The following is a 12,886-nucleotide window of genomic DNA, read 5'->3' on the forward strand; positions in this document are numbered from 1 at the left end:
TGCCTCAACAGGATATCTGCTCTGATATACGAGACCATCAGTGTGTTGTCCGCCATTCGCCGAGCAACCACTCATGATCGCCCCCACTTGTGAGGGAAGCATCCGTCGATAGCAATATGCGTCGACAAGAAGCCCCCAACACTGGGCCTGGGCGAGGAACCAAGGTTTCTTCCACATGACCAAAGCACGAAGGCATAGCCGCGTGACCTTGATCTTGCGGAACAGATTTCCCCTCGGAGAAAACCCCTTGGTTCTGAGCCACCACTGCAGGGGCCTCATGTACCGCAGGCCAAAAGTAATCACGTTGGACGCTGCTGCCATGAGCCCCAACAGTCTCTGAAACTGTTTCACAGTGAGTGACTGGCCTAGACATACCCCATTACGGCTGTAAGAATTGCTACACCTAGAAAAGTGGTCCTCAGAGCACACTCTTCTTGGCGTTGAGAGGCAACCCTAACATCCTTCAATGAGACAGAACGACATCTCGATGCCGAACTGCCATAAACTCAGATTGAGCTAGGATCAACCAATCATTGATGTAGTATAATACGCGAATGCCCTGGAGTCTCAGAGGAGCCAGAGCTGGATCCACGCATACTGTAAAGGTGTGGGGTAATGAACCTAGGCCGAATGGGAGAACCCGATAATGGTATGCTTCGCCCCCGAAAGCAAACCTCAGGAGTCTCCCTCATCCTCTTTCGGAAACAATGAAGTAATGGCTGTCTGCTGGGAGGAGGAACCCCTTCTACAGCTCCTTTTGCAGAAGTATCAGTACTTCCTGCTCCATAACCAAAGCCTGCTCGGGGTCCACCAAGAGAGGAGGACCCCTAGAAATCTGGGTGGACGAGAACCAAACTGAATTCTAAAACCCTTTTCTATAATGTGCAGGACCCACTGAGAAATATGTGGCAGTAGTTCCCACGCTGCCAGAAATTCTACTAGGGGAACCAGTCTCTCAAGACTGGCCTCTGGATTTGGTTGAACAGTCACTACGGTGCCCTGAAGCGGCGAACCGGCAGGGAACAACCGAACTGACCATTCTACGACCCTCCTCGGAGGATCGTATGGGGACGCTGACACCTCGGTGCCCTGAACGGCGAACCGGCAGGGAACAACCGAACTGGCAGCGCTGCGACCCTCCTCAGAGAGTCGCACCCCAGAGGTCGCCGAGGAGAAACGATTTCTCAACACCGTCCCTGCCCCGGAGGAGCCCTCAGAAGCCTGATAGCCTCGTTTTTTGCGACAGGACTTCTTGTCTAAGCTTTATTAGAGATGATGAGAGTCCTCAGATCTTGCCTACCCCTAACTAGCTTAGTTCCTACGACCCTCCTCGGAGGATCGTTGGAAAAAGCAGGCACTTCGGCGCCCTGAAACGGCGAACCGGCAGGGAAACCGAACTGACTGCTCTTCTTTTTTTATTTTTTTATTCGAAGGCTCGTTTGGGGACACTGACACCTTGGTGCCCTGAAACGGCGAACCGGCAGGGAAACCGAACTGGCAGTGCTGCGACCCTCCTCAGAGAGTCGCACCCCAAAGGGCGCTGAGGAGAAACGATTTCTCAAAACCGTCCCTACCCCAGAGGGGACCACCCTTAGAAGCCTGATCGCCTCGGCGTCAGGGCTTCTTCTTTGTCCACGCTATGTTAGAGATAAAACAGACCTCAGATCTTGCATGTCTCTAACTGGCTAGACTGCGACCGCCACCCAGGTACCCCTCAATTGCGGAGGAGCCCGAATGGCGACGCTCTGTTTCGCACTTTGTGCTGAGAGGAGCTTAATAGGCCGAGACTGCTCCCGCCCAGCAGTCTCAGGAACATTAGATTGGTGAGGAAGAAACCTCTGGAACGCCGCTGAATGGTTTATTTCTTAGTTTTCTTGAAAGCGGAGCGTCCAGAAGAACAGACATAATTATATCTTTATTTTCCTTTATCTTTATATCAGAAAAACTTATATATATATACATATAAATCACTCTGCGGCCACCAGCAGGAAACAATCGAACTGGCAGCGCTGCGACCCTCCTCAGAGAGTCGCCCCTCACATACATCCATGTCCTTATATACTTTACCCACCAGTGCTGCCTAATAAAAATGTATTCATATTTAAGATGGCTGGTGGGTAACGTCGGGGTTAATAACGATGACGCCGACTCGGGAGAGAGAAAGCTCGCAAGCGTCTCTTTAACCTGAGGCACTGTCATACTATGATACTTAATACCCAAACATTACTATAGTTAGACATCTGGGGATTAAACACATAAATACAAACCGGTTTATTCCACGATCTCGACACCTCAGTGTGGAGATAGGGGAAAAAAAACAGTACCCGACGAGGAGGTTGAGATACATAGTTTTCCTGTTTTAAGATACAGTTCATCTAACAAACTCTTCTTTATTTTCAATCTCATAATGTTCAGCTGGCCAGTAAATATTTAACTGGAAAGCACTAGATAAAACCTCCTTTTTTTTAAAAAAGCTCCTCTTTATTCAGCAGAGTTATGAGCTGACTTATTTATTCATTGAAAACTCAAACATCTGCCTTTTTCTTAAGATTTTTATTTGTTTTGTTCTCTTTCTTTTTAACAAAACACTAACGATACCAATTCCTCGGAACTGGAAATCGCAGCACACTAGATCTGGCAGGTGAAAGCTAAGATAGGGCGGAGCCCGTCCCAACCCCCGCTGTCAGATCCTTTTGCGAACCCCGAAATACGAGCCGTCTCCGTGCCTCGGCAACAGAGACCCGCGCGGGGAACGCGAACCGAACCGTCCTCCTCGAAGAACGCCCGGCGAGAGCGGAGCGTCCTCACGGACAGCTTCTCGCAATGCTCACAGTCAGCTCCCTCGAGAACTGACTGTTGGCATGCTCCACTCCCAAACAGCAACAAAAAGCTGATGTGTGTCCCCACCCGTGATGTAACGAGGGCAGGGAACAACACAACGTCTATAATCTTGCTTGCTCGCCATAATGATAGATAGTGATATATATTGGGCTTGACAAACAACAATAAATAGACAAGGACAGAATCACAGAGAGCGCTTTGCTGAAGACAACAGAAGCTGGCGCGGTCTGTTTTCAAGGGTGCTTTATAGTTTCCTGGTCTATGACGTCACCTATGACGTATCGGGCTTCCATTGGACTGATTTTACACGTGCTTCATGACGCAATCACGCAGAGCGTTCCCACCGCGTCTCAAACGCAGCTCGAGTTCCCTTGAAAGGGAACTTGTGTTCTCTCCTCTCTAAGTTTGATGTCAGCAAAGTTTGATGTTTTTCGGTCTTGCTAACCTAGCTGGGCAGGCAGTGCATCTCTTGCATCACTTTGTTCCTGACAAAAGTGAGAGTAAAATACTTCAAATAAAAATTAATTACGTTTGTTTTTGATAAACGACAAAGTGCAACGGTGTTTGTTTACTGCAGCTCGGAAAACATAACCGCGTCGCCGCGTTCATATCGTCTGCGTTCATATGCGCGAAATGAAACTCGCATTTTTCAAGCAGAAATATGTGGAGACCAGACATACTGTTCAATACATGCACGTGAATGATGGCACTCCCAATCAAAGTACACATTATAAAACAAGACACTGATTATCTAGTCTCAGTTAAAAACTCTAAACAACTGCACTAATTATGCAAGATAGAAAGCAATGTATTGACAATTTAACATCGATTGACCATTGATTTATAGGCTATATTGAATTTAAAATGTTGATTAGCTGGACAATACTGGTCAATATGGATGCACATCCCTCAGTAAATAATAACCATAAATCAAGAATTGCTTCAACAAAATCTTATGATGTTGGATAAGGAGAACCCAGGCGCAGACAGAGTACACTAAACACACGATTTATTGACAACAAAAGGGGAAAATAATGCCCACGATGGGGTAAAACAAGACAAGGCAGAGGATAACAGGATCTTCACAGGACACGTAACTAAGACACGGTACTCACAGGTAACATTAATCAATGCCTCAACACGAAGCTAGAGCAATCACAGGCAGGACTTCACAGCAGGTTTAACATTTAGCAACATTTGGCAATGAACCGACACAAGACAGCAAACACAAGGGGATCAAATAAGGAGACTAATCAAGACATGACAGGTGACACGGGTAAAGCAATGATGACTGAATCAGGATAACAAGGGGGCGGGGTTAAGAGATGAGACAACACAAGCACATGACCAAAACACAAGGCCATGTGCTTGCACACAGAACATGGGTCTGTCATGATCCTGCCGCAATACTAAGAGAATCACGGACATGATGGCAGAATCATGACACAAAATTCATACTGATGCCGAAAATGCCCAGGCTGTACAGAGAACCAAAGTTAATCCCAAAAGCCAAAGCTCAGGGTTATAATTTATTATTGTCTTCTTATTTATGTTTACGTTAATATTCACTTAACATTCTATAGAAAATACTCTATTCAATAAATATTGTTGTTAAACATTAAACATTAACAGATGTTTCCCTTCACTCAAAAACACATAAATTAACACTTCAATTCAATATTTACTCTCCATTTCCAGCCATATGCAAAGCATGCGGTCTCTAAATAAAACTGCATAACTGAACTAATTCTCTAAAAATAAATAGGTATCCTTCTTTCCTTAATTTAATCAGATGAATCGGTTCCTCAATTCAAGCCTCAAAACTGCTTAAGTTTCCTTAAAAATGAGGAAAGTGTATCTCTTGGTTTTATGAGTGAAATGTCCTCATGCCACTGATGCTGCCAGTAGAGAAACTCACTGTTAACCTGAAATTACTGCTATTAATAATTCATCATTATATTGTCATCAGTGTCCACAGGGTTGAAGTTTGTGCAGAAGTTTGCAGGTACAGTGTGACTGACACCATTTTCTTCAATATACTTTCAATACATTGTTTATAATCTGTATTATATACTGTATCTGAAAATGTGTGTTCTGAAGTTGATTGATAATGTCTGATCTCTCTCAGTGGATGTGACTCTGGATCCTGATACAGCGGATCCATATCTCATCCTGTCTGATGATGGAAAACAAGTCAGTTATGGAGACATTGAGCAGGACGTCCCAGAAAACCCAAAGAGATTTGATGTGGGTTGTTGTGTTCTGGCAAAGCAGGGATTCAGTTCAGGGAGATTTTACTATGAGGTGCAGGTGAAGGGAAAGACTGTGTGGGATTTAGGAGTGGTCAGAGAATCCATTAACAGGCAGGAGGAGGACATCACACTGAGTCCTGAGGATGGAGTCTGGATTGTGACTCAGAGTGATGAGAATGAATATTATGCCTGTGAAAGTCCATCTGTCTCTTTATCTCTGAGAGTGAAACCTGAGAAGGTTGGTGTGTTTGTGGATTATGAGGAGGGTCTGGTCTCTTTTTATGACGTGAAGTCCAGATCTCATATCTACTCTTTCACTGGTCAGACTTTCACTGAGAAACTCTATCCATATTTCAGCCCATGGTTTACTGATAACGGTAAAAAGTCAAACCCACTGATCATCACTCCTGTCTCACTGTTAATGGATTAGAATATGTAAATGAAAACCAAAAAAGATTTTGCACGAACATAATAATACAGTAATAAAGCACTTAAGTAATTTACAAACTATTAGTTTATAGTTAATTAATAGTTTATAAACTGTAGTTAATACATTAATCATCATTCATTGTCACTGTAATTAACAAAGTGTTATTGTTTAATTCGCTCATAAATAAACAGTTTATATTATAAAATAAAATATATAAATAGTGCTCACTTTAAATTAGGTCACAGAAAAAGTTATTAATTAAATGTTTTAATCCAGCCTTTATTGGAGATTAATTACATTAGTATTAAGAGTATTAAAATGTTTGAAAAATATTTACACACACACATAGAAACACACACACTCTTACACACAAACACACGCAGACGCACACTCTCATACACACACTCGCACGCACTCACACACGCACAACAATACTCACACACAGACGCACACTCGCACACACACTCACACACCAACGCCACAAACATGTAAGTAACCATGTTTATTCTAATGTCTAATCTCTGATCAGTGCTTTTTGATGCTTCTTTTGTGTAATTATTCAAGTTCAGACAGATGTTCTTTGTCTCAAAATCATTCAATACTGTTTATGCATCAGTAAATCAAGCCGGTGACTAAACAATCAACTTCACATTGTTTCTCTTAGCAGCATGAAAAAAATCTTTTATTTAAATTGTGATTAAATTATATTCAGAAAGCATCAAATAACGCTCCCTTTACAATCACTGACGTTATATAATCAATGACGCTGTAACACTCCACAACAAAACTCAGTGTAGTGGGCGTTTACACTGAAGTCTCACAGCCAATCACAGCAGTGGGCGTTAATACTGACGTCTCACAGCCGATCACAGCAGTGGGCGTTTACACTGAAGTCTCACAGCCAATCACAGCAGTGGGCGTTTACACTGACGTCTCACAGCCAATCACAGCAGTGGGCGTTTACACTGAAGTCTCAGAGCCAATGACAGCAGTGGGCGTTTACACTGAAGTCTCACAGCCAATCACAGCAGTGGGCGTTTATACTGAAGTCTCACAGCCAATGACAGCAGTGGGCGTTTACACTGAAGTCTCAGAGCCAATGACAGCAGTGGGCGTTTACACTGAAGTCTCAGAGCCAATGACAGCAGTGGGCGTTTACACTGAAGTCTCAGAGCAAATCACAGCAGTGGGCGTTTACACTGACGTCTCACAGCCAATCACAGCAGTGGGCGTTTACACTGAAGTCTCAGAGCCAATGACAACAGTGGGCGTTTACACTGAAGTCTCACAGCCAATCACAGCAGTGGGCGTTTACACTGAAGTCTCACAGCCAATCACAGCAGTGGGCGTTTACACTGAAGTCTCAGAGCCAATGACAGCAGTGGGCGTTTACACTGAAGTCTCAGAGCAAATCACAGCAGTGGGCGTTTACACTGACGTCTCACAGCCAATCACAGCAGTGGGCGTTTACACTGAAGTCTCAGAGCCAATGACAACAGTGGGCGTTTACACTGAAGTCTCACAGCCAATCACAGCAGTGGGCGTTTACACTGAAGTCTCACAGCCAATCACAGCAGTGGGCGTTTACACTGAAGTCTCAGAGCCAATGACAACAGTGGGCGTTTACACTGAAGTCTCACAGCCAATCACAGCAGTGGGCGTTAACACTGACGTCTCACAGCCAATCACAGCAGTGGGCGTTTACACTGACGTATCACAGCAGTGGGCCTTTACACTGACGTCTCACAGCCAATCACAGCAGTGGGCGTTAATACTGACGTCTCACAGCCGATCACAGCAGTGGGCGTTTACACTGACGTCTCACAGCCAATCACAGCAGTGGGCGTTTACACTGAAGTCTCAGAGCCAATGACAGCAGTGGGCGTTTACACTGAAGTCTCACAGCCAATGACAGCAGTGGGCGTTTACACTGACGTCTCAGAGCCAATCACAGCAGTGGGCGTTTACACTGAAGTCTCAGAGCCAATGACAGCAGTGGGCGTTTACACTGAAGTCTCAGAGCCAATGACAGCAGTGGGCGTTTACACTGAAGTCTCAGAGCCAATCACAGCAGTGGGCGTTTACACTGAAGTCTCACAGCCAATCACAGCAGTGGGCGTTTACACTGAAGTCTCAGAGCCAATGACAACAGTGGGCGTTTACACTGAAGTCTCACAGCCAATCACAGCAGTGGGCGTTTATACTGAAGTCTCAGAGCCAATGACAGCAGTGGGCGTTTACACTGACGTCTCACAGCCAATCACAGCAGTGGGCGTTAACACTGACGTCTCACAGCCAATCACAGCAGTGGGCGTTTACACTGACGTCTCACAGCCAATCACAGCAGTGGGCGTTAACACTGAAGTCTCACAGCCAATTACAGCAATGGGCGTTTACACTGAAGTCTCAGAGCCAATGACAGCAGTGGGCGTTTACACTGAAGTCTCAGAGCCAATGACAGCAGTGGGCGTTTACACTGAAGTCTCAGAGCCAATCACAGCAATGGGCGTTTACACTGAAGTCTCACAGCCAATGACAGCAGTGGGCGTTTACACTGAAGTCTCAGAGCCAATCACAGCAATGGGCGTTTACACTGAAGTCTCACAGCCAATCACAGCAGTGGGCGTTAACACTGACGTCTCACAGCCAATCACAGCAGTGGGCGTTAACACTGACGTCTCACAGCCAATCACAGCAGTGGGCGTTTACACTGACGTCTCACAGCCAATCACAGCAGTGGGCGTTTACACTGAAGTCTCACAGCAGACACGCCCCCTCAAACAGAAATCTGAGGCTAAAATCAGGAAAGAAAATTGCCATTTGTTTCCAAATTGTGTACATTTTTTGATGTAAAAATTATATTAACATTGTAAGTTGCACCTCATTGTATAAAATAAAATTTAGTTCATGACCCCTATAATGTCTAATAAAGATTGGTTAAAAACACTTAATTAATGACAATCTAAAGTGAGAACTATTTATGGTTATTAAGTTGTTAACAAAGCATCATCTAAGTCTTTATATATGAGTGAATAAAACAATAATACTTTGTTAATTACAGTGACAATAAATGAAGATCTCATAGGGCTGCACGATTATGGCTAAAATGATAATCACGATTATTTTGATCAATATTGAGAATCACGATTAATTATCACGAATCACGATTATTTGTTGATTTTAACCAAAACAAATTTCATTTTCACATAGGCTAATTATAACTGCTTTCACATCCATATTGTGCTACATTCCTGCTAATGTACAAATATGTGCATCAAAATAAAACAGGTCCTCTTATTCACCAAAATTCAGTGCATCTCCTTGAGAATAAATAAAAATGAATAAAACAAAGAAAATGTAGCAAAACTTCAACAGGGGACTATTTTACATAGTGTAAATATATTTTAGGAAGCAAAATATAAACTTGCATTGTACCTGCATAATGGATGTGAATAAAACTCAAAATATACAATCAATAATAAACAAATATTCCATAACAGAATGTAACCAAATGAGAACATGTCAAGGCAGAACTATGCACTATGGAAGTTCGATTAATGGATGAAATTCAGAGTCATTGTTATTTGACGCTTAAGAAACGTAAAGCCTGGTTGTGGTACAGTGTCAGTGATTAGTTTTGAAATCTAAAATCATAAATTGAATCTATTTAATCATCCCTATGAAAGTTTATTTGCTCGAATTATTTCTATTTATTAAACAATAGTTCAAAACAAGACGTTTGTAGTACTGATTATTGGAGTCCATTAATCGAACTTTCATGCCTCTTATATAGTAATTATGTATTACTATGTACTATGTACCAATTCACTCGATATCTCTCGCGCACTGGAGCTCATGCAGGCGCGTGATCAGTGGTTTACGGAGCGCTAGATTGGCTTTGCAAAAAAAAAAAAAACACTTTGATACGGAGCGTTCTGTGAATGGAATGACGCATTTTAAATATCGCTCGATCACACAAATTTGATCGTGGGAAGCCAAAATCGTGATCGTGATTAAAATTGATCCTGCTGCTAGCTCATGGACAGCTAATACTCACTCTCTCCGTCTCTGTGAGATTCGGAAGGGAATTATTCAGATTTTACTCGGCACAGCTACTAGAAGACATACAGGTTGCTCACGTGACAGGCTCAGTTTGAGCCTGCGCAGTACGCCTGGCTATCAGCTTTTAACCGGCTTCAATTTTCTCCGTTGAAATCAATGGGGTCGCTGTGTCCACTTCTTTCACTGTCTATGATGTTAACAGGTTAGAGCTTGCAGACTGCCTGCGTGACACGCGCGTCTCAGGCGCGGCTCGAGCCGTCCGGGAAACGCGTGCATGCTAGAAATAGAACCGACGCCTATTTTTCACGCGACACGCAAGCGTGTTGGAAGCGTTTCCAGGCTAAATAGAATAGGAAAATATGTTTATGTTATTTTGTACACAAATACATATTAATAAATTATATTTTGATGGTTGAAAGTCTAGGTTTTGACATAAATTCAGATTTTTTATTTAAAATGAATTTAAAAATAAATAATGATCAATTTTCAAATATTGCACCTGTCAATACAGAACGAAATATTCTGTAGGCCTAGTCTATTTTGCTGTCAATACTGCTGACAGTGTCTTTATCAGTAGGCTTTATATTTATGCTTAACATGAAGTATAGGGCTTCCACAATACGTCCTCCCTGTACGTCACCTAGCAGCAGCAGCGCCGCGTCAGACACGTTTCTGGTGTGCAAAGACAGAAACCGCGACGCAGCCGCCAGGCAACAGAAACGCCACGCTCAAGCCACGCAGCCAGTGTGTCACCGGCCTTACTCGCTCCCTTTCTCCTGAGTTCAAGAACTGCAATTCCCATCACTCCCTTCTGCTCCCATTAGGTTCCGTCCCTGCCTGGTTTCCCTCATCACTGTTATCACCAAACATTATTTACCCTTTATCTGGACTGCTCTTTCCATTGTCCCCTTGCAAAGTCTTGTTTTGCCATGCAGTCATTTCCAAGCGTTTCCCTGGAGTTTCTCCATTCTCTGAGTTTCCCTGGACATTAGACCTTGGACGCTGGACTCTGTTAATCTACTTTCGCCGCCTGCCTCGACCCGTGCCTGTGTATCTCTACGTATTCTGGATTGTCACCTCTTTAAATGTCTTCCTGAGTTTTAGGTCTATATTCCCCTGTTTCATTACCTGTCTTAATAAAATACTGCAGATGGATCAAACTGCTTCTGTAACCCCTCCACCCGGGGTTACCACTCGACCCGCTCCGAACGGGCCTCGAACCCGGGTCTCCGGCGTGAGAGTCAGGCACTCTAACAAGGAGGCTAAAGACTGCAGCCTCTAGCATCTGTCGCTAGAGAGCCTTTTGACATCAGAGGAGTGAGGTTTACTCGCACAACAACTACTAGCTGGCCTCCGTTACACTTCCGCCTCTTCGTCACAAATTTAGTATATTAATGTATTAACAAACTGTTAATAACTATAATGTGTAAATACTTTATTACTGAATACTTAAATGTTACCGATTTTACTTTAAAAAATATATGTGGGATAGTCAAGATGTGTACAAGTGCAAAAAACGGTATATTCAGGCCTTTAAAAATCAATCATTGACAAAACATCAACTATAATCAAATATTTGTGAGACATATTTGTGTGATTGTTTAAAAAATATATTTCATCATGGCATGGGCAATTAATGACGAATCTATATATTTCGAATCAACAATGATTTGTTTTCTTTTCTCTTTCACTTATACTTTGCTTTTTAAATATACGTACTATGAAATTGACATATGATTTAATATTACATATGGTTAAAATTAACATAATATGCTACACTTGTAACTGTACGTTCACACCGCCGCCGACTTTAGCGTCAAAGAAGCTCTGGCCGCCCTGTCAAGCACGCTTGTCAAAAGTACGGGGAGGCTTGTTGACGCTCTGAACGCTCCCCTGTCCCCTCGCTTTGAATGCTCTGACGGAGCAGGGAGAAGAGAAGTGTCACAACATGAAATGTAATAAACAGAAAAAAAACAAGCAATACATTGAAGAAACCTTTTATAATGACAGCATTTTTATAACCGTTTTGGTCACATTTGGTCGGGAAAAAAAGAATAGTTAGCTATTATTATTATTATTTGCATTAGGCTATATATGCAATTGGTCAAATCGGTGTCACCGTGAGCAAATGAATTGCATTCCTGCTTTAAAATGAGCATTCTTAAATATTTCAAGTAAAAGTTGCGCTCATGCCCTATAAGCAAACAACGTCATGCCATAAATGATAGGAAACCTGTAGGAAACCCAGCAACTGCGATTATTAGCTTCTCTTCCATTTTCTCGGAACTATTGTTTTGCTAAGAATCAGCCAGCGCGAAGGACGTCTATATTCCGATTGGTTGCTGGCGTTTTGCCGCTGAACCGCGTCATAGCTCATTACCATAAAGTTGAGCTTCTTTCAACTTTCTGATTGATGCTCAAAACGCGACGCTGATGGATTTGACGCTCCTTGCAGCTTCCATTGAAAATGAATGACTTCCGGCCGCTTTGCAAGCTCAAGTCGGCGGCGGTGTGAACGTACAGTAAAGGTGTTTCTACTTGTTATTTTGTAAGGAAATCTCTGAAGCCATTTTCTCTCTCTCCTCTCCAGCTGAAAACATTGAATTACTTGTGAAATATTGTGGTTCTTGTTTTATATTGTAATAACTGCATCATCTGAATAAAGACAAGTGTTCAATTCTATAATATTGAGTATGATCTAAACAGCTTACTAATTATTATGCAAATACACATTGGAGAACAATGAATATCTGCTCACATAAACATTACAGACAGACAGGATCGGCTATAATTTAAACATGGAGGATCTTTATCGTTGAATTATATGAATTGTGAATGAAAATACTGAATTATTATTCAATGCAGATGACCCTTAAATCTAGTACATATTCCTCAAGAGAAGCGAGAACATTATAAGGCTTCACATTTACAGTGTTTTTAGGGGTTCAAGCACTTCAGTGCTGAAACCCTATTGTTATTGTTAATTTTCCCATCATGCAACAATCTCTTTTTTTTTTTTTTTTTATTATGACAACAAAAAACATAAAGGTCTCATACATAGACAATAACATGTAAACATGAAAATAACATACATAAGCGTGTGTGTGTGTGTGTGTGTGTGCATGTATTACTGGGTGTGCAAGTGGAAATAACTTAACAGAAGAAAATCTTACAGATACAACAGACATGATAAAAATGAACTAAATAGTAATAATAATAATAATAGAAATAATAGAAATTTAAATAAAAAAAAAGAAAATAAATAAATAAATAAATGAAAAAGAATTAAGGCTAATATGAT

General features: G+C 42.2%; 1 protein-coding gene across 2 annotated transcripts in view; it reads left to right on the top strand.

Moving 5' to 3' along the window:
- LOC130072350 (E3 ubiquitin-protein ligase TRIM39-like) overlaps positions 1-5,548 on the top strand; it is a 30,461-nt gene extending 24,913 nt beyond the window's left edge. Inside the window, exons 5-6 of one of the 2 annotated variants that reach the window (XM_056237420.1) lie at positions 4,811-4,846; positions 4,970-5,548. In XM_056237420.1, the coding sequence (XP_056093395.1) occupies positions 4,811-4,846; positions 4,970-5,523 (590 nt within the window). In that variant the 3' untranslated portion in view covers positions 5,524-5,548. The remainder of the gene's footprint in view (positions 1-4,810; positions 4,847-4,969) is intronic. The other variant, XM_056237421.1, reaches the window with a different exon arrangement.
- The last annotated feature ends 7,338 nt before the right edge of the window (positions 5,549-12,886 follow it).

This window comes from Rhinichthys klamathensis, unplaced genomic scaffold (genome assembly GCF_029890125.1).
Source record: "Rhinichthys klamathensis goyatoka isolate OS25496 unplaced genomic scaffold, OSU_Roscu_1.1 h1tg000486l_1, whole genome shotgun sequence".
Classification (NCBI taxonomy): domain Eukaryota; kingdom Metazoa; phylum Chordata; class Actinopteri; order Cypriniformes; family Leuciscidae; genus Rhinichthys; species Rhinichthys klamathensis.